This window comes from Mesocricetus auratus, unplaced genomic scaffold (genome assembly GCF_017639785.1).
Source record: "Mesocricetus auratus isolate SY011 unplaced genomic scaffold, BCM_Maur_2.0 Super-Scaffold_6731, whole genome shotgun sequence".
NCBI classification, from domain to species: domain Eukaryota; kingdom Metazoa; phylum Chordata; class Mammalia; order Rodentia; family Cricetidae; genus Mesocricetus; species Mesocricetus auratus.
Genome location: NW_024429185.1, coordinates 4,603,503 through 4,626,089, shown reverse-complemented (window position 1 = coordinate 4,626,089; position 22,587 = coordinate 4,603,503). Strand labels below are relative to the sequence as shown.

The following is a 22,587-nucleotide window of genomic DNA, read 5'->3' as shown; positions in this document are numbered from 1 at the left end:
CTGCCTTAGACATTATTCTTACCACAAAAACAGAAAAGACACTGATACACATCCATTATCTTTTAAACATGGAAATAAGTTATTTCATGTAATTGAAGAGAAGTGTGAAATCATAAAGTTTATTGTTTTACATTTAGAGGCTTTTGCCCATATCAATTTGCAGGTACAAACAAAACAAAGAATGACAGCATCATGAATGAATAGAATGTTGACACGTTTCAGATTTTTTTCTACAGAGTAACTAATTTTGTATAAGTGAATGTATTGCATTCGCTAATGATCTTACAAAAGATATGGTACTCATACTGCCTTCAATGTTTACTTTATGTCCTTAAAGATTATTATTACATGCAAATGTTTTAACAGATTGATTAAACATTACAGGTAATATTCTTGTATAAAAACTACCATGAACTTTACAATACCATGCTTACTACATAACGGGTTTCTTTGAAGTTTCATTTTTCTCCTGATTTCAAAAATTACTGCTACATGCAAAGGCTGTACCACAATGTTTAGATCCAGCATGTCTACTTTTATATAGTCAGAGACAAGTCTGTTTCATAAAGGTTTTGTCACATTGATTACATTGGTTACCTTAATTACATTAATTCATTTTCTCCCCAGAATAACTTTTTTTATGCCTTAGAAGAGAATGCTGTGACAAAAAGCCTTTCCCTCATTGATTACATTTATAGGGTTTCCCTCCAGTATGTGTTCTTTTATGGCGTTGAAGACTACTGCGGTGTGCAAAATCTTTATCACATTGATCACATTTGTAGGGTTTCTCTCCAGTATGTGTTCTTTTATGCTGTTGAAGGTTACCATGACGTGCAAAGGCTTTATCACATTGGTTACATATGTAGGGTTTATCTCTAGTATGTGTTATTTTATGATGTTGAAGACTACAGTGGTATGCAAAAGCTTTATCACATTGATCACATTTGTATGGCTTCTCTCCAGTATGTCTCCTTTCATGAATTTGGAGATTTTTGTAATAGACAAAGGCTTTACGACATTGATTACATTTGTAATGTTTCTCTCCAGCATGCATTCTTTCATGTACTTGGAGATTACTCTGTTGTGCAAAGGCTTTATCACATGGATTGCATTGGTAGGGTTTCTCTCCAATATGTATTTTTTTATGATGTTGAAGATAACTGTGCTGTGCAAAGCATTTACCACATAGAGTACATTCATAGGGCTTCTCTCCAGTATGTGTTCTTTTATGGTCTTGAAGACTACTTTGGTATGCAAAGGCTTTACCACAATGAATACATTCGTATGGTTTCTCTCCAGCATGTGTTCTTTTATGGTCTTGAAGACTACTGCAGTGTGAAAAACCTTTATCACACTGATTACATTTGTAAGGTTTCTCTCGGGTGTGCATTCTTTCATGTATTTGGAGATAAGTGTGACTTACAAAGACTTTACCACACTGAGTACATTCAAAAGATTTTTCTCTAGTATGTGTTCTTTTCTGCATTCGTAGATAACTGTGATGTACAAAGGCTTTACCACACTTAATATGCTGAGAGGATTCTTCTTCAGTATGAATTTTTTCATACCTGTGAAGATAATTGTTAATGGAAATGCTTTACCATGTTTATCACACTGACTAATCATTTAACCATAAAAATCCATTTCATAATTTGATCTACTTATAAAGAGAAATTGTAAGGTTTTCACTTTGCATCCACAGTGTTCCCCTTCATTATGGAAAGTTTTGTATCTGTAAAGATGCCTGTGTTAGTGGGGGGTCTTTATTAACACAGTTCACTGTGGTATTGGAATAGCTATAGTCCCCATTGTCTCATGTGTTGGAATGCCTGGCTGATAGTTAGTGCCACCATTAGAATACGTAACTTTGAGAAACAATGACCTTGATGGAGGAAGTTTTTTTTTTTTTTTTTTTTTGGTTTTACGAGACAGGGTTTCTCTGTATTGTTTGAGGCTGTCGGTCCAGCCTGGCCTCGAACTCACAGAGATCCGCCTGGCTCTGCCTCCTGAGTGCTGGGATTAAAGATGTGCACCACCACCGCCCTGCGGACTTTGAAGTTTTATATGTTCTAGCTATGCCCAGTCTCTTTCTGCTGTCGGCAGATAAAGAGGCAGAACTCATTTTCCTCTTGAGCACCACTTATGTCTGCATGCCACCATGTTTCCTGCCATAATAATGGACTAACTCTTTGAAACTCTAAGTCAGTCCCAATCAAATGCTCTTGTTTATAAGAGTCACCATGGTCTTAGTGTCTGTTCACAGCAAGAGAAACTCAAAATTGATACTCACCCATAAAGCATTCCTTTTCTATGAGGTTTTTCACATATATTAAGAGAACAGGAAGAACTCAAACTTCACTACACTGATTGCTTTCATAAATTTTTCTATACTGAATCATATAGCTTTTGCAACATCAACCAGGATAATCAAAATAATTTTCACATTCCTAGTATGCATAGGGCTTTTCTGCAATATGAGTTTGTTGATGCATTCCCAATGAAGATGAAAAACCAATTAATTATAAACTTTTATCACATTCAGAAAGTAAACTCTAAATGGAGACTACTTCATTTTTTACTTAATCTGGGAGAGATATGTTGCTTCTGTGCATATCCATATAAACTTAGCAAAGTCAATAAATGTATATGAATAATACTAACATTACTCGACTATTTTCTTTTCTTTACTCTTGACTATTTACTTATTAGAAAATATTGAACATATGTGAATTACCTATCAAACATGAGTACACATTGAAATATCTTTGTACTATGAAACTAAATTCATTGGAAATGCTAGGGCACAGCTCGCACAGGACTATAATTCATATTGTTATATCAGATAAGATATTTATTCCTTGTCTTCTTTCTATGTGGAATGCATTTCAATTACAAATTTACAACCTTACATTGAAGCACATAGTTTGATGCTGATATAGTTATCAATAAAGTGTAAATAAATACAGCTGAGCTTGTTTACACTATTGCTTTAGAGGCACATTTATCTGAGGGTACACATGAAAATTACCTTCCATATTGTGTAGGTATTTGATCAGCTTCTTCAATATTATTGTCTTGCCAAATGTAGCCTAAGTTATAATACCAGAAAATATATGAAACATTTCAGTTATTATGCAAAATGTAAAATATTACCTTCATTGAACCTCATAACTATGACTGATTTATTCACAACATTCTTCCTCTTTCTCAATCAAAAATACAAAAGAGTCAATTACAAAGAAAGAATTGTCCTCTTAATCAAAAAGTGAAATTTAATTCATTGCCTTACCTATGTCAGTGAGGTTCCTGTAGGTATCCAGCATCACTTCTTTGTAGAGATTCTTCTGAGAAGGATTCAGCAAAGCCCACTCGTCCGATGTGAAATTTACATGCACATCATCATAAGTCACTGTATTCTAAAATATCCCATATATATGTATAACAAAAAGCATGACACTGACAACACTGTGAATAGATACTTCTTTAAAAATATATCCATATACTTCTGATGAGTCTCACAAGTATTCCATGACAGAAGTTCTAATGCAATCACCACATCATTTTAGAAGGAAACTGAATATTGATACCCACCTCTGTTATTTCTACATATTTTGAACAGAATATAGCCTTTCAAGAGAAATGTATATTAACAGACGTAAGAAGAATGACAAGTAAGAAGGTCAATAATACTGATAACATATTAGAGATGTCATATGAACAACTACTAACTAGAAAAAAGATGGATGAGGTGGTTATTTTGGTTCTTGTCTTTAATCCCAGCACTCAGGAGGCTTAGGCAGGTGTATTTCTGCTGTGGAACAATCTTTTTGTACACTGTGAATATGTATTACTCTTATTGGGTAATAAAGCGCTCACTGGCTTATAACTGAGCAGAAGGCTAGGGGCAAAACCATACCAAGAGGATGCTGGGGGGGAAGAAGGGCAGTGGAGAGACACAGAGAATAAGATGGACATGCTTAGAAAAGTTACCAAGTCACATGGCAAAGCATCGATAAGATATATGGGGTAATTGAAATGAAAGAGCTAACTAGTAACAAGTCTGAGTTATTGGTCATGCATTTATAAATAATACTAAGATTCTGTATTGTTATTTTGGAGTGGGCAAAAGGGATAGGAAACCTCCACCTACAAGTTGCATTCCAAAGGACTGGAATTTCCACACAAGACCGAACAAATATTTAAAGAGGTGTCTAAACTCACAGAAACATTGCGGAGCTTGGCTTCCTAGTCTCATGTTTCTCATGCCAGCCACAGTATTGAAAAAAAGCTTCCAGCAGCTGCCTGTGGAAGACCCAGCCACCAGTCACCTTGCACTACAGCCATGCACTAAGCTAAGCTACACCACCAGAGGGCTGGCTTATCATGTTACAATTGTTCTTATTAGGCCAGAAAGAGTTTACAGATATGCAGTAAAGAAAGACTGACAAGAGAGAAAAAAAATTCTAAACAGGTTAGAGTGTGTTTAAAAATATACATAGGCTCGTGAAAGCAAAGAGGAAGAACAGTTAAAAAATTTATAGTTTTAAAATGATGAAATCCTTAAAAAGAGTGTAAGTAATATAAAGGAAAAAAACAATAAATGTTGGGAAATACACAGAGTCTGGATCCTATGTGTTATTGCATTCTATTTAAATTATCTGGCTGCTAAGAGACACTGGATAAAGAAAGCCAATAGAATCAGCCAGCCTGCATATTTCAGAAATATACATAACACAAAACTTAAGTCAAATGTATACCTCTTTGGGGCAGAAGTTATGCTTTTAATTTTACAGAAGAGGAGAGACAATGAATTCATTCCTGGTTTTAAAAATTCAGATATCATGGAAGACCCTGAAATCCTGGCTACAGACATAATGCCTCTGTTGTAGTTCATAAGTTCTACTTCCAAACCAGGTTCAGGGCTACTCACAAGGAGGGTCCCCTGAAAGCATGAGTCTTCTGCCCCAGCAAACTGGTCCTACAGATATGCCAGTTCCAAATGAACACACAGACACTATACCAATTATATCATTGTTGGCAGTTGGAGGGCTTCTTGTTTGGCTAGCTCTGCCTTAATTATTTAACCCTTCTATTAATCCATGTACTTCCACATGGTCTTGGTTTACTGGGCCAGACCTGCAATACCTTTGCCTGCTGCATGATGACTGCTCAGCATCTTCACAGAGAAGAGAGTGATTTCCTGTGTGTCCCTGCTTATATCCTGCTTCTGCCCAACTACATCACTTCCTTTCTGGTCAATCAGCCAATCTGTATTTTATTCGTAAACTAATGAGGAAAATATATATACAGAAGACATTACCCATCAGTCCACCCTCACAATGTACCCCAGCCCAAACCTAAAATTTATCCTGAATTTTTTCAATGTTTCCCCAAAGATGTCAATGGACCCAAACAACAGTACCTACCCTATAGAATGATGTCCACCTTCTCAAAGGAATAGTTTACGGATGCTTATTATCATTTAAGGGAGGATGGCTACAAATTGTTAGTGGTTAATGGTGAAGAAAAAAATATAAACAATGGATATTAAATTCAGGGATTTCTTTCCAAAGGAAAAAAAGGGGGATATGTTACAAAAATGATGAGATAAATGCGTCGATTATTCAATGTATTTTAATCTAATGACAACTTTTAACCTTAAATTTTTTTACATTGGTAAAATGATGTTTGCAAATTGATACAAATTGAAGGTTATTTTTCTTATACTGCATACATTTCTACTTTTTAAAAAGATATTTTGTAAATTTTGGAGATCAGGCCTCTTTCAGATGTGGGGTTAGTGAATATCTTTTCCCAATCTGTGGGCTGCCTTTTTGTCTTGCTGATTGTGTCCTTTGCCTTACAGAAGCTTCTCAGATTCAGGAGGTCCCTCTTATTAATTGTTGATCTCAGAGTTTGTGCTACTAGTGTTATGTTCATGAAGCAGTCTCCGGTAACAATTTCTTCAAGGGTACCTCCCACTTTCTCTTCTAACAGGTTCAGTGTGCCTGGATTTATGTTGAGGTCTTTGATCCATTCAGACTTAACAAGTCTCCAAAACACCAAAGGATCCAATTAAAAAGTGGTGATTCAACTAAATAGAGAATTCTCAATAGAGGAGTCTAAAATGGCTGAGAGACACTTAAGAGGATGCTCAACATCCTTAGCTATTAGGGAAATGCAAATCAAAACAACTCTTGAGATATCACAGAACGGCTAAAATCAAGAACACTAATGACAGTTTGTGCTGGAGAGGATGTGGAGAAAGGGGAACACTCGTCCATTGCTGGTAGGAGTGCAAACTTGTACAGACACTTTGGAAATCGGTATGGAGATTCCTCAGGAAAATGGAACTCAGTCTACCACAAGACCCTGCAATACTACTCTTAGGAAAAGATACCCAGTCACACATCAAGGATGTCTGTTCCACTATATTCATAGCAGCATTATATGTGCATTTACACAATGGAGTACTACTCATCAGAAAAAAATAATAGAATCTTGAAATTTGAAGACAAATGGATGGCACTAGAAGAAACCATTCTGAGTGAGGTAACCCAGTCACAAAAAGATAAACATGGTATGTACTCACTCATTTATGGATTTCAGATATGGATCAGGGAAGTGTCAGCCTATAATCCCAGTGCCAGGAGTCTGAGAAATAGGGAGGTTCCCAAGAGAGATGTATGATGCCCCTGAGAAATGTAATGAGCCAAGATCTCCTGAGCAGATTGGGAACATCAGGAGAGTGGAGAGGGAACCAGGAAAAAGAGAGGAGGATAAGCGGAGGGGAGAAGAAGGCATGGGGGAGCAGGAAGGTTGAGTCGACGTAGGAATAGAGGAGAGCAGGATGAGAGATACCATAATAGATCGAGTCCTTATAGGCTTGAGGAGAGATTTCCAGCGATGTACAAGGATAACACCAACTGGCAAACTAAGCAATAGTGGAAAGACTACATTAATAGCCCCTCCTTGATGATAAGGTTGATGACTGCCTAGAACCTTCATTCTGTGACAGTTGGAAGCAGAGACAGATACCCACAGCTAAACACTGAGCTGACCTGCAGGAACCCAGTGACAGAGATGGAGGAGTGACGAGCAAAGGGGTCAAGACTGTGCTGGTGAAACCCACAAAGACAGCTGACTGGACAAGGAGGAGCCCTTGAACCCCAGACTGATGGCTAAGAGACCAACAGGAGACTGATCCAGACTCCATGAATGTAGTGCCAGGGAGGAGGCCACAGAAATCACTGGGGCCTTGGATAGTAGATCAGTGTTTACCATGGAGTACATTCCATGGTACTTTGGGAGCCCATTCCAAATAGAGGGATGCACTCTCATAGCCTGGACACATGGGGAAGGGCCTAGGTCCTGTCCTAAATGAAATGACTGACTCTGGACAACACCCAAGGAGGGCCTCACCCTCCCTGGGGAATGCTATGGGGATTGGGTGGGGGTTTTCAGGGGTTCTGGTGGAGGGACAAGGGAGGAGGGGTGTGAGAGGGAGCTTTGATTGACATGTGAAGCATTCATGTTTCTAATGTAAATAAAACATATAATGAGGGAAAAAAGATATTTTGTAAATTGATACCAATTTGTTTATTTTCCTCTTCTAGTTTTGCTTAAGGTATTACCTATATAGCTCTATGTGTACTGCTTGTTTAGTTATACAATATGAAGCTTTATTTCTCAAAAGCTATTTGGATAAAAAAGAAATACATAGGGGCCGGGCATTGGTGGCACACGCCTTTAATCCCAGCACTCTGGAGGCAGAGGCATGCGGATCTCTGTGAGGTCGAGGCCAGCCTGGTCTACAAAGTGAGTTCCAGGACAGCCTCCAAAGCTACAGAGATACCCTGTCTCGAAAATCCAAAAACAAAACAAAAAAAAGAAATACATACTCCAGGATTTTTCAAGATCATACAGAGATATATTTGTGATAATATTCAAACCCTTCAGAGACTAAGGGAATATGACATTTAAAATGTTCTTACACTTTTCTCAACATGAGACATGTGTGCTAGTGGTGAAACCAATTTACTTCAAAAGAGAATGATGGCCACTGAAAAAACTCCATGTGGACCTCTCTCTCTCTTTCTCAAGATAGGGTTTCTCTATACCTTTGGAAACTGTTGACCATACTGGTCTCTAACTAAGAGAGATCTACCTGTCTATGCCTCCTTATGCTTCGATTAAAGGCATGTGTCATCACTGTTCAGCGAGTTCTCTTTCTTCATGAAGAAAGCTGGCCATTTAGACAGGAAACTGCCCTAGTCTCAACTGCTAATAATATGATATCCAAACTGCACAAGCAGGACACGAAGTTAAAGCAACTGATGAATGTTGCCAAGACAGGGTAGGGCAGCCCTGCATCTAAAAAAAAAAGTCTCTTGGATATTTTAGGTTTGTAAGTCGAAGTTTGATTCCTCAACATCACAGAAGAACCTAGGGTAAGTGTCTACATAGCCAGATCTCTCTGTCGTTAGGTAATTTAACACCATTCTGGGGTCTTCAATGGACATCAGATAGTTATAATTTTCCTTGATTATAACAGAAAGTAAATTAGGCACAAAACTTTGAACTCGCAAAAATAAGTAGATAATAAAGTACTTACCCTAATTTTGCCAAATACAAATGGACTAGATGTTGTAAATTTAATGATTATTTAATTGTTTCTGTTTTATATAGTTGTACTATGCTAAAAGTAAAACCTTCTTTTTACTTAGATAACAAGGAAGAAATGCTGAGAAACAGTCTTTTTTTGTACACTATAAATATGTTTAACTCTTATTAGGTATTAAAGACCTTACTGGCCTTAGCTGGACAGGATGACGTTAAGCAGGAAAAACAGACTGAGAGGATGTTGGGGGGAAGAAGGCAGATTTGCAGTCAGAGGAAAGTCACCAGAGACACAGAAAGAAGCAAGATGGGCATGCTGTACTGAGAAAAGTTACCAAGTCACATGGCAAAGATAGATCAGAAATATGAGAAATGTAAATGTAAGAATTAGCTAATAACAAGCCTGAACTATCAGTAGAGCATCGATAAATAATTTTATGATTCCATGCTGGTTATTTCTGAGTGAGAGGTTGGGATAGGAAAAACCCATTTACATATCTCATTGTCTTAGATGCCAGCATGGTCTATGAAAGGAGTTTCAGGACAGCAAGGGATACATATTAAGACCCTGCCTACCATGCAAAGTCAATCAAACAAATATTCTAGGTAGAAAGAACTCAAGGGATGCGTAATGAAGTTCCTATACAGAGTTATAAATTCTGTTCTGTATTCATCTACCAGAAACCTGAAATGTCCTAGTGAAAAGTTGAAAATGAATGAAATGAAAACGTTTCTGAAATTAACAGCAAAGTACAGGAGCAATACCTCAACAGTTAAAACCTCTTACTGATCTTATAGATAGGGGCTCAGCTAAAAGCACTCACATGGGTGCTTGCTATCCATTACTCCAAGATCAGGAGTTCTGAGCACATCTTCTGACTACTGTGTGGAACAGGTACACATGTGGTAAATATTCATGCATTCAGACCAAACTCTCACTTATTCAAAAAATTTCTAATCAAACACAAAAGACAGGGATAATGTCACACACTGCATTCCAATGAATCAGAAGGCCCAGCTACTATTACTTATATAAATACATGCCATTCTGAGAAATGGGATGATACCCTTTGTCATATTCCAATATTCAAGATGTGAGTGAAGCTCAGCACAAAACTATATGATTGACACACACTCAAAATCCTACTTTCAAGGCTCATCAGTCCATAATATAAAACCAAATGAATCCAGACATGTTGGCCTCACCTTTATTGCTATTCCTTGGGAGACAGAGTCAGGAGGATCTCTGAGTTGAGGCCAGCCTGGTTTGTAGAGCTACATTCAGGTCAGCCAGTTCTATGCAGAGAAAACTTAATTTAAAAACCAAACCAAACCAAACCAAACCATAAGACTAGCAAAATGTCTTTGCATTGAATAGCAATCGCTTCATCTGTACCTTATGTGACTTAAGGATAGGGTCTGGAGAAAGTCATAAAAATAGAGTAATAAAAAATAATAAGTCACATAAAGATAGAAAATACAGGGAGTCTGGATTTATATTATTGTGTTGTCTTTAAAATGTCTGAATGCTAATGTGTGAACAATAACTACTAGGAGACTTCTGAGTGTAAATGCTACTGGATTAACCCCCCCCCAAATATCTTAGAAATGTTCTGACTTCAAAATAGATGTCAAAACATATGTTAGATTCGGAAAGAGGTTTGACTTTTATTTCCATAGGAAATGAGAGACTGTGGATTAATTCCACCTTAAGAATAGTCAGGTTTCATAAAGGAAGATCACCTGAGAAATCACCTATGAGGACAGATGATGTCCCAGATGTTCCAGTATCTCAGAGCATCTTCGTTGCAGTTTCCTCTGAGGTCTGCATCCAGAACATCTTCAATGTGATTGGCTGAGATGATGCAGGCACACAGAATACTCCTGTCAGGACTTGATTATAATCCCAAATTTTCTCAACATCCCCAAAAGATTAGGAGGAGAAGAAGTCTGGTAAGTGGAGAATGGTTAGTGATCTTAGAGCCATCAACAAGGTAATTCAGCCTATGGGGTCTCTACAACCTGGTATGCCATTACCTTCTCTAATACCTAAGGATTGGCCAATTATAGTTATAGACTTAAAAGATTGCTTCTTCACCATACCGTTACAAGAAAATGACAGAGAAAAGTTTGCCTTCACGGTACCTACCTATAATAGTTCCTGACTGGTACAGAGATTCCAGTGGAAGGTACTACCTCAAGGCATGTTAAATAGCCCAACTTTGTGTCACTCTTTTGTGAATAAACCACTAGAAATAATTCATAAAATATTTCCACATTTATTAATATATCATTATATGAATGACATATTACTGTCTGATTCAAATAAGGATACTTTGGAAAAGATATTTGAAGCAGTAAAATAAACTTTGCCTCACTGGGGATTACAAATTGCCCCAGAAAAAATACAAAGAGGAGAATCTATTAACTATTTAGGTTATAAAATAGACACTCAGAAAATTAGACCGCAGAAAGTACAGCTCAGAAGAGATCATTACCGGACTCTTAATGATCTTCAAAAACTATTAGGAGAAATCTTTCAGTTACAGACAATTATCGGTGATAAGGGCATGATTTAAAACACCTGAAAAGGGGCTGGAGAGATGGCTCAGAGGTTAAGAGCACTGACTGTTCTTCCAGAGGTCCTGAGTTTAATTCCCAGCAACCACATGGTGGCTCACAACCATCTACAATTCAGTCTGGTGCATGCTCTCTTCTGGCATGTAGACAAACTGTATCTGTAATAAATAAATAAATCTTTAAAAAAATAAAAAATAAAACACCTGAAAATGGCTTTAAAGGAGATAGAGACCTAAAGAGCCCATGAGTACTATCAGCTGAAGCTGAAAAAGAATTAGAATGGGTAGAAAAGAGAATATTAGAAGCACATGTAGACCGTGTGGATCCAAAGCTAGAGTGTATTCTGGTTATTTTACCATCTAGACAATACCCCTCAAACCGGGTGTTAGTGGTGCACGCCTTTAATCCCAGCACTTGGGAGGCAGAGGCAGGTGGATCTCTGTGAGTTCGAGGCCAGCCTGGTCTACAAGAGCTAGTTCCAGGACAGCCTCCAAAGCCACAGAGAAACCCTGTCTCGAAAAACCAACTTAACTATTTTTTTTTTTTTGGTTTTTTCGAGACAGGGTTTCTCTGCATGTTTTGGAGGCTGTCGGGCCAGCCCAGCCTCAAACTCAGGGATCCACCTGCCTCTGCCTCCCAAGTGCTGGGATTAAAGGCGTGGCTACAACTGCCCGGCTCCCAATGATTTATAACAGAATATCTGACTGCAAAGCTATATGCAAAGTGAAAACCCTCAGAATTTGTAAAAGGGTTATGAAAATATATGACATGTCACATTTTAACTTCTTTACTAAGGACAAAGTTATAACAATAAAAAATTTGTACAATATTTGTGAAAGAATGAAAGCAATTAGGAGAAAAAGCTAAAGACAAAAGCAGAAAAGTATTGTTAAACTTTAATTTAAAAACCAAAGAAAACTCAGCAAGGAAAACAGTGATCTTGCCCAATGTTATGAAGCAACATAATATTCTTTGTTTAGAGAAATTAAACATACACAGACTTTGCAACTTCCCCAAATTAATGCAAAGTGAACCTTAGATTGTTATGTTTCTGATCCTACAGCTATTGACATTTGAAGGGATCCATTTCAAGAGCTCTCTGCAAATGGAGGGGATCTTGTGCTATAGCTCCACAAGTTCTCATAGCCCTTTATAATTTCAGTCCAACACTGCCCTACTAATGCCCAGTCATAAAACAGTGTAGAAGGAAAATTTTATCTCTATTTCCTTTCATATGGATTATGGTAGGTGACGAGGAGTCTTCCCTTTCTACCTGCTCAAACACCATGCACACCTGAAAAACCTCTGCATCTCAGAACATTTTTTCTCCCCTGGAATTGAATGAGCTTCCCTGAATCAAGCCATTATAGCTGCTGGTAGCAGAAACTTAAAAATTATTCTGATCATGTATTGCTGAAGGATGATCACTATCACCCCTTTCTACCAATTACTAAATTACCTGTAACATTTAAGCATGAGTCTGAAAGTGGAATAGAACATTCATAATTCTACAAACTAGATTTTCATGTTTCCAATCTGTCTTCCCATTGTACACCAAAAGAGATGCCTCTTTGTGTACACTGGACAGTGATATTATATGCATCATAGACTCTGATAACCAGTGCTATAGAACCTCCCACTCTGCAAGGAATCCACATGAATCAAAAACACTCACAGTCTGGTGGTTTATTCCAGTCCCATCAACTGTGACAGCTTATCAACAGCTCCTCCTACTCTGTGAGGGTGAAGACACTGAACACATACTCATCAAGACATGGTTTGTGGTTTCCCTCACGGCTTCCTGTAGGTGTATCACAGGAGATCCCGAAAAAGAATCTGCAAGTTACCTTCCATTGGTGCTCCTGATTGCTAAGCCTTCCCAGAGTAACATGGTAGATAGGGCCCAGCTGTCTGGGCCTCAGGGAATTAGCATCTCCCCTACTGAATGATCAGAGATCAAGGGACTCAGATAGCACAGCCTTACCAGCTCAGCCCTTCCAACCCAGCAGACAGACCCCTAGTGCAGGGCATGGTGTTTTACTAGAAATTCTTGTATCCCCACAGCACTTCCTGTTCCTCTTCCAAGGCACAGCATCCTTTGTGTGCACATTCCTTTACCTATTCAGGGTTCAGCATAGTCTACCCATTGTTCCAGAGCTGTGAAGTCTTAGAGATAAGCAGATGTTGCATTCCAACAACAACCGTGGTTATTGCTTAACTGTTGTTAAAATTAAAAGAGGCCATGAATGAGAACAACGGAAGAGTTGTGGTAGGACTTGGAGGCAGGAAAATGACTGTGTACTTGATATAAATAAAATCTCCAAGAATTGTTTTCGTGAGTTAAAAGGCTTCACAGTCATGCACTCAAGAGAGTAGGGATTTATATGATAGCATACCAAAGATTACTCATACCATTTCTATCCACCAGAGCAACTTAAACAAGGAAAATAACAGTTTGTTAGAAAGTGCCATAACATTTTACCCAGACCTTCCTCTTTGGTTGGACTAGGGTAAATGCAATAATTTGTTTCCATCATAATGTCAGTTGTCTATCCAGAAGCTTGATTGCTTTGGTGTGTAGCCCCCAAGAAATGGTCAGAACATTTGTTGATGCTCTAAAATTTAGTACATAACTCCACACTGCTAATATTAATTATTGTCAAAGCAGAAAAGCTCTCACCTTGCTGGCTGCCTCTTCCTTTCTGTGCACCATCAGTACACCAGGTTCAAAGCTGTTCAATGAGTTAAGTACTTGCACACATCCCTTCATTTGTAATTTCCCAATACAAGTCAGAGAGATTAGAGAACACTCACCCACTCATCTCTTTTCCTTCTTACTGACCACTCAAGGCTCAGTAAGGATTCCCTTCCCAGCAATGGCCAGCAGAGGCAGGGTTAGGTGTTCAAAGCAATTCTCAATTACATAGTTGTGAAGTAAGCCTAAGATACAGGGAATATTGCTCAAACAGAATTAAAAACTAGCAGCAATCGAGAGAAAAGGAATCAAACTATGAATGATCTCTTATCTGACAGAGAGTCACAGGCAATGGTCTGTTTTTCAAATCTCTGAGTTGATTTAACTGTGTCAAGCAGGACTAAACATACATGCATAGGGGAGTTTGCTATGGGGATTCAATATCCAATGGCTCTAGCCAACCTTATCACACTGTATACCCACTAAGCTGTTTTGTCTTCATTTGCATGGCATGAATTCATACATGCTGTGAAATTACAAAATCACTTCTGCCTGCCAATCATGTCCCTTTTCACAATGGTGACTCTAGCAGGTGATTGCCTACCATGTTTCCCTCTGCAGTTTACACAATGAATTATTGTGCCTAGACTTGTCTGAAGGCAGAAATCATGGTCCACTTGCAATTCCTTTTCCTGAGACTACAATGGGTAGAGGAATACATGACTCAAATGGGTAATTTTAAAACTCTGAAGTAGCACAGTCATTTAAGAATTTTAAAGATGCAATATAGGACAGCAATGTCATTGACCAGGAGAGCCACAGAATGGGATTAAGGTCACCAAGGTGGACATAATAGAGCTTGTCTCAAAGCCATTTTTCTAAAAGGCTGGAGGTACACTAGTTTTAGAATTAATACACATTTCCAAGGAGAAATTACTCAAAAATTTAGGATATTAATGAAGAAAAATCTCTATACTGACAGCATGCATACTTCTCTTACTAATTCTCAAAGAGGAGAGAGCCTAGAAAAGATTTACACTGCACATATGCTGTCATCCTTAAGTCTCTTAGGTTAAGGCTTCAAGTAAAACCTTTAAATAGGGACAGGAGACTGCAAGTCTAGCCACTTACGTAGTTGGGATACTTAAATACCAAAGATACTCCAAGAATTATTCCTTAAGTACACCAGTGACCTGAGAGTGCGGGCCATTCTCCAGGGACACAGTCCTTAAGGGCAAGCACCAGGGGATGAGAGAGATGAAAAGTAGAAGGTAAAAACAAATAAAAGCTGGGTAGGGGAGGTCTCACACAAGCTTGTGTCATGCCAGGTAAGCTTCTTTAAAAGTTAGCATGTTGTACACTACTTCCAGAGGGGAAATGGGAACTTCTATGAGGTCAGCAGAAACTGACACGCAGTGGGACCAACTCAGCAGAAGGACAACCAATCAATGCTACACAAGGGAGCACAGGGCTTCCCAAGAATATTACTGACTTAGCCCCGTGGCTTTTGAACTGATAATCACAGTTCCATGTGGTTGGAAGACTTGGGTTCTCAGGATGTGAATCAAGCCCACCACACAGGTCCTGACCCTAAACCATAACCAGCTCTTGCAAGAACAATCCTGGTGTTAGAAAAGGAGATCTATTTCATTTTCAGTGCATCAGGCTCTTACGAAAAGCTCCCAAGGCCTAAGACCCAGGCTGTTTCAGGCACTACTAATCCTGTTCCAGGGTTTGAGAAGGAGCTGTGTTTCTTCTCATTACAGGAGGGCCTCACAGATGACCTTGATTCCTCAGGTCAGCCCCAACACAACAGTGTGTTTCCTTTTCACATGGTTGTCACCTGGTATCTTTCCATATGAAAGAAATATGCTTTCTAAAGGAGAAAGCTAGCAGGACTTGATGACTTTGACTGCAAAAATATTTCTACACACAGCTCTCTGTGTATAGTGCAGCTTACAGAGTGAAGATATTCAGTGGCATCCACCTGCATCCAGGGAGTTCTAAGGACCACATGGGATTTCCCCGGACACCTAATCTAGCCATAGGTCCACATGCATTTCCAGGGAAGACTTCACACACCAGCTTTCAAGGCTCAACAATTTCTTCCTTTCTGAGTCCCACAGCCCATAGCTCACCTTGTCAGGTCTTCCCGACTCGGCCATGCTTCCTTCACAGCTCCCTGCAGCAGTGCTCACAGCTCACAAAACCACTGGTCGTGCTCCACTACAAATCCAAGAATTCAACATGGCACCCGGAAGAGCGGTGGATTCTCCTGACTGGCAGGTTTGTGTGATGGTCCTGATTGGCTAGTGAAGCCTAAGTGACAGCAGCACCTCCCTTAAGGTAACAATGTGCTTACAGTGAGAAACCCAAAGAATTTTTCCAGATCTGCAGAGATTTGCATTCCAATAGTGCTTCCTTAGGCTGCAATTGGTGACCTTGCTAACTTTACATTGTAAGTCAATATCATGCAGGGCTTTGGTGGTGCATGCCTTTAATCCCAGCACTCGGGAGGCAGAGGAGGGTGGATCTGTGAGTTCGAGGCCACCCTGGTCTACAATGTGGGTTCCAGGACAGCCTCCAAAGCCACAGAGAAACCCTGTCTCGAAACAACAAAACAAAAAAAAAAGACAGTATCACGTGTATCAAATATAGGAACATACAGCTGAAAATAATTATGTTTTCATGTTTGAGATAGGATCACATTCGAAAACCCCAGCTTGCCTGGATCACACTCTGTTATGTTCAATGAGCAATATATATTGAGATTTTTTTTTTGGTTTTTGTTTTTTTGTTTTTATGAAACAGGGTTTCTCTGTATTGTTTTGGAGGCTGTTGGTCCAGCCCAGCCTCGAACTCACAGAGATCGCCTGCCTCTGCCTCCTGAGTGCTGGGATTAAAGGAGTGTGCCACCACCACCTGGCTATATTGAGTTTTTTAAAACAATCCCAGTATATATTTCATTCTAAAACATTTGGCTCAACAGGGCGGTGTCAGGGCAGGCCTTTAGTTCCAGCACTTGGGAGGCAGAGGCAGGAGAATCTCTGTGAATTTGAGACCTGCCTGGTCTAGTTCTAGGACAGCTTCTAAAGTTACAGAGACACCCTGTCTTGAAAAAAAACAAAAATGAACAAACAAACTAACAAAAAAGGAAACAACAACAAAGAACAACACATTTGGCTCATTATTCAATGTACCACATTTTTCTATACAAGCAGGAGCACCCAAGCAATTTTCTTTATATTTACTTATTTTGGAAGAGAGATGGAAGTGGGAGAAATTTTACAGAGGTTACACTCCAGGTGTTTTCCCTCATCCCATTTATCTACACAATATTAAGTTTTTCTTGAACAATTCATTCTTTAACTTTTTCATCGGTTTGTCTGTAAATCAACCTGTTTGCACATTTTCTTTTAAATTAAGACCCCCAGTGTAGAAGTCAAATCAATACGTTCTAAGGTAAACATTCTAGCTTTCAGCAACCCAATGCATTTTTAAGAATGTTTTTCTAAAATTGCTATAATTTTTTTCTTTTTCTCTTTTAGACAGGGTTTCTCTGTGGCTTTAGAGGCTGTCCTGGAACTAGCTTTTATAGACCAGGTTGTCTTTGAACTCACAAAGATCCACCTGCATCTGTCTCCTGAATGCTGGGATTAAAGGTGTGTACCACCTACCCCCGGCTGTTATAATTGCCTTTTTTGAAGACGGTAATTTTTCTAATTTTGCACTATTATAGTATGTTTGCTGTACTATCAAACATTGAGTTAAATAGCCTTTATTGTATGTTACATACAATAAGGACTGACAATACTGGAGTCCTAGGTGCTGTGGGAAGATGTTCTTGTATACTGTAAAGATTTGTCACTCGTGCCGGGCGTTGGTGGCACACGCCTTTAATCCCAGCACTCGGGAGGCAGAGGCAGGCTGATCTCTGTGAGTTCGAGGCCAGCCTGGTCTACAGAGTGAGTTCCAGGACAGCTTCCAAAGCCACAGAGAAACCCTGTCTCGAAAAACCAAAAAAAAAAAAAAAAAAAAAAAAAAGATTTGTCACTCGTATTGGTTTAATAATAATGCTGATTGGCCAGTAGCCAGGCAGGGAATATAGGTGGGACAAACAGACTAGGAGAATTCTGGGAAGAGGAAAAACAGAGATGCAGGGGTCAGCCAAACACAGAGGAAACAAGATGCCTTACTGAGAAAAGGTAACAAGCCATGTGGCTAAACATGATAGGAATTGTGGGTTAATTTAAGTTGTAAGAGCTAGTTAGTAATAAGACTAAGAAATAGCGGCCAGGCGGTGGTGGTGCACGCCTTTATTCCCACCACTCGGCATATGCACACTCTGATACCAGCACATACAAAATACTTTTTAGACACAAATAAATGCCATTGAGGTCACTAACAGCCAGATGAATTTGTGGGTTTCATCTCTAGAACTCACATAGGAGAAGTGGACAATAGCCCCCTGTCATCTCGCTGCCACACTGGCACAGGTATATATACATGCAAGCATAGTTAAAACATTTTTAAATGGATGAAGTTAACAAAGCAAAGAAAATAGGCCAATTATTGAGAACAGATGAGATGATTTGTCAATTTAAATTATTATTATAAAATTTCAAGAACTATTAATGCTCATCAAAATATTAATGGTTCCTTTTTAAATCTTATTTTATCATTTAATTCTCTGATTCTGTTGTGCCCAAATTCTGAACACCAAAATCACCAAGAGGCCCATTTCTATGCAAAAGCAAAGAGTCACTTATTGTACTTGTTTAATGAGCTAACCCCATTAGTTTGGGCCTTTCATCCTTTCACTGAAGCAAATGGCTAGAGAAAGATCCAGAGAAAACACAAGGCTGGGATACTAAGGGACAGTGTAAGGGGAGTGTCTAAGGGTATGCAACAATCTCAGGATTGGTGCTCTTCCAGGTTTGGACGACCTGCCCTGTGTTGATTGGTCAACTGGTTGTTATGGCCCATAGGCCCACCCATAGCAGTTGCTATGCTCTGTGTATCACTGTTGTGCACTTGTCCGTAAACCACACCCAGAGCCATAAAGCACAGCCCCGCCAGCTAACTTCAGATTGGTTCCTTACCACAGGGTTTCTGACCTCCTAGTGACCAGGATAGGAGGGGCAAGGTCATGCAAGCACATGTTAGCCTGTCATGGCTGATAAACTAGGGGAGGGGGGTGCTGGCCACTTCAATTCAAAGATAAGTCATTTTAAAAACATTTCTCAGTTGAGCTTAGAGGTGTATGTGTATAATCCCAACTCTTGAGAGACAGCGGAATGTCAATCTCTCTAAGTCTGAGATCAGCCTGATTCACATAGTGGGTTCCAGGAAAGCCATGGCTATGTAGAGATATCCTGTCTCAAAAAAAAAAATCCAAAAAGAAAGCAAATTTCAAATGATGAAACATTTTCTAATATGATGTGACTGATTTAACAAAAGCTTTTGTTATCTTTAGTCACATTATGAAAACTTTGTTTACAATGAAACTATGAAGCAATGTGGCAAGTCCATTCACAGAGGAATAGAAAGCCTGAGTCCTTTGACAACGTTCTCACAGGGCCTTTCACTTTTAAGTGACAGGAGTCAGAAGGAGCAATTAGGCATCTTCATCTTCTGCATTATAATGACGTGTTGGGAGCTGGAGGGCTTGCTTGTTCAATAGTACTGCTCCTCTTGGGTACCCAAGTTTGGTTCCTGTCACCCACATCAGTTAGCTCAGAGCTACTTGTATTTCCAGGTCCAGGAGATATGATGCATTTCTCGGGCCTCCTAGGGCCCCATATGTGCAGATGGTGAAAATTCAGATATAAATGTGATTCTGTATTAAAAAAATCTTTTCTTTGTGTACATGTTATTTTCAAAAAGAGTGATATTTAATTTAGGTATATAAGTTTTTCCAGCGCATGTAAGGTACCCATGGTAGTCACAAAAGAGTATCTGATTCCTTGTGTGTGTAGTTACACATAGTTTTGAGCTGTCTTGTGGGTGTGGGAGTCAAAGTCAGGCCCTGTGGAGGAGCAGCCAGTGCTCTTAGGTGTTGAGTATCTGTTCAGCCACATGAACATGCCAGTCATTAGAGCAGTAAGGTGTGAATGGGTGAGCCTGAGTTCATCATTACCTCAGCTCTGATGACCCAGAAGAAATACAAGATTCATGCCATCGGAAACCCATTTAGCCATGGTGCTTTAAGAAGTTTCTGAGCCCAAGTCTCCACAAAATGAGGGAATAGTGTGAAAAATGATCAGGAATGAAACTTGCAATACAAGTCTTTAGAAAGTGGCTGCCTGCTTGACCAAAGCCACAAGGCTGATTACCTCAGTGTGGTAAATAGGCAGCAATGGGAGCCAACAAGTTCACCTGTCATTGTAGTCCTGCTGGAGTCCATGCCTCCTGTGAGCACAGAAAAAGGAACTTGCAAACATGAAGACTGACTTGTCTGAGCAGAGTCACAGTCTGCTTCCCTGATTCTGCCAAGCCTTCAGTTAGGAACCCTGGAAGCTGCTGACTCCTGGAGACACCTGGTTGTCAGAAGATCCTGAGACTTAAAAGGAAGTCACCCTAAGTCTGGGACAGGTAGGCATTTAAAAAGACGGGTGGGGTTTGGAGGAGTTGTTAGAGAGGGAGCTCTGGTCTGAATGCCAAAGGTTTAAATGGGCAGAGAGCAGGCCTTGGGGTTTACCTGAGGACAAGCTGGCTCCCACCGTGCTCTCTGTAGGAACTCACTGCACCTGTGGCAGGACAGCTCCCTCCAGGTCTCCTTCCTGAAGTTTACAATATAGTTAAATAGAACTGCTCATTTTACTCATTCTGTCATTCTAAAGTGTCACTAAATGAAGTTGAAGCCACCCAAGCCAGGGATGGTGGCACAGCCCTGTAATCAGGGAACCTAGGAAGTGGAGGCAGGAATTTCAGAATTTTGAGGTCATCCAAGGTGAAAACCGTCAATGGGGTATGGCATGAGGCCCACGGAACCGAGGATGGCTGTGATTGGCTCAGACCAGTGTTCCTAGTCTTCCCTGCAGCTCCTTCAGGGCCATGACACCAGCAAGTGGTAGCTGAGGCGTTTACACCCCAGGTTTTCCGTTCTTGATAATGTTTCCTTTCCACGGCAGCCTGGGTCACTTCAAGGTCAGACTCCTGTTACTCATTAAATGGGGAAATTCTCCTGCAGGTGGGAGAATTAGCTTCAGGCAGGGAAGAGATCCCTAACTGTTTATCAAGTTCAGTGTGTTCAGCCCTGAAACCACATACACACTCAGCCAACAGAAATGGACTCAGCAGGTTTTATTCATGTATCTGTGCATTCGTATTCACACACATCAAACAAGGAAGAAATTGGGAAAGGACAGGAAAGAGAACAAGGAAGGGGGGGAATGTTGTAATATATTTTAATTAAAGTGTATGAAAATACATTTTAAATTAAAAACCAGTAAGAGAGACACCTTAGCAGTTACCATCACTGGATATTGTTACAGAGGACAATCATCTGCCAACACAAGGCCAAAGGATTCTGTTGCACTCTTCTGGCCTCTGCGAGTACTGCAAGACTCTAGAAGGCAAACACCCATATAAAAAAACAAAATTTATAGCTTAAAAAATGGAATTCTCCACGGGCAGTGGTGGAAAATGCCTTTAATCTCAGCACACGGAAGGCAGAGGCAGGTGGATCTCTGTGAGTTCAAGGCCAGCCTGGTCTATAAGAACTAGTTCCAGGACAGGCTCCAAAGCTACAAAGAGAAACCCTGTCTCCAAAAGCCCAAGAGTGATATCACAGCTCTGAGATACACAGTAGGCGGGGCTAGTTGAAATGAACTCATTCTGGCGATGTATCCATCCTCTGAGCCAGCATGCTCACAGGCAAAAGCAGCTTTATGCCAAGGTTAGAATCGCTCAGCAGGACTCTTCACCTAAGAGCAGCATCCACAGTACTGATAGGGGACTTTTTCCTTGACGTTTTCTGTGTTTGTATTCTCTGCCCTTTGTAGGTGTGAGAATTGTGACAATGGCACACATTTTTAAATCTATTGATACATCTTTTAACTGTAGAACATAATGTATGATCTGAAAGATAGATTTCATCTGCCTGAGTGGCTAGACTTGCAGTCTCCTGTCCCCATTTAAATTGTTCAGTGTACATCCTGGGGCCTAGAAGAGACTTAACGATGACAGCATTTGTGGAATGCAAAACCCATTGTTGGATGGTTCCTCCTTCAGCATTGACCACAGCTGGGTACATGCTGTTATTAAAGACATACTTCTTTATTAAATTTTCAGTATTTAAAGTGAATTCTCCCTGAGAAAACAATCATTTGAGAACAGCTTTTCAGAAAAATGTTTCTGAGACAAGCTCTCCTATGTGACCAATAACAACATGCATATAAAGAAAAATTAAATAAACATTTACATCCCAGCATCCTAATCCCTAACAGGCCTGCCTGGTTCACATGCTACTTATCTCTGGGGTATTTTAGAGGCAGCTCTCTCCCTTAGATTAATTCTCCCTTGTGTGACTCTTCCAAGCATTGGTTGTAGTGACCAGCCCCCCATTTTAGCAGCCATGACGTGTGCTTTCATGACCTTGCTGCTCTTGTCCTGGTCACTAAGGTGACATGCTCTCCTCATGGCAAGGAACCAATCAGAAGTTAGCTGGCAAGGCTGTGCTTTACAGCTCT

General features: G+C 39.8%; 1 protein-coding gene across 2 annotated transcripts; it reads right to left on the bottom strand.

Annotated features, from left to right (window-relative positions):
• Positions 1 to 103: 103 nt before the first annotated feature.
• Positions 104 to 16,422, bottom strand: LOC121139135 (zinc finger protein 120-like). Of its 2 annotated transcripts, none has more exons than XM_040742198.1 (4): positions 16,033 to 16,422; positions 3,290 to 3,416; positions 3,029 to 3,089; positions 104 to 1,568 (listed from the first exon to the last, which is right to left on the bottom strand). In XM_040742198.1, exons 1-4 carry the CDS (start codon positions 16,057 to 16,059, stop codon positions 680 to 682), a joined length of 1,104 nt encoding a protein of 367 aa, XP_040598132.1. In that variant the 5' UTR covers positions 16,060 to 16,422; the 3' UTR covers positions 104 to 679. The 2 variants fall into 2 exon arrangements, with proteins under 2 accessions (XP_040598132.1, XP_040598133.1); XM_040742199.1 differs by lacking the exon at positions 16,033 to 16,422 and adding an exon at positions 12,875 to 13,058.
• Positions 16,423 to 22,587: the final 6,165 nt, after the last annotated feature.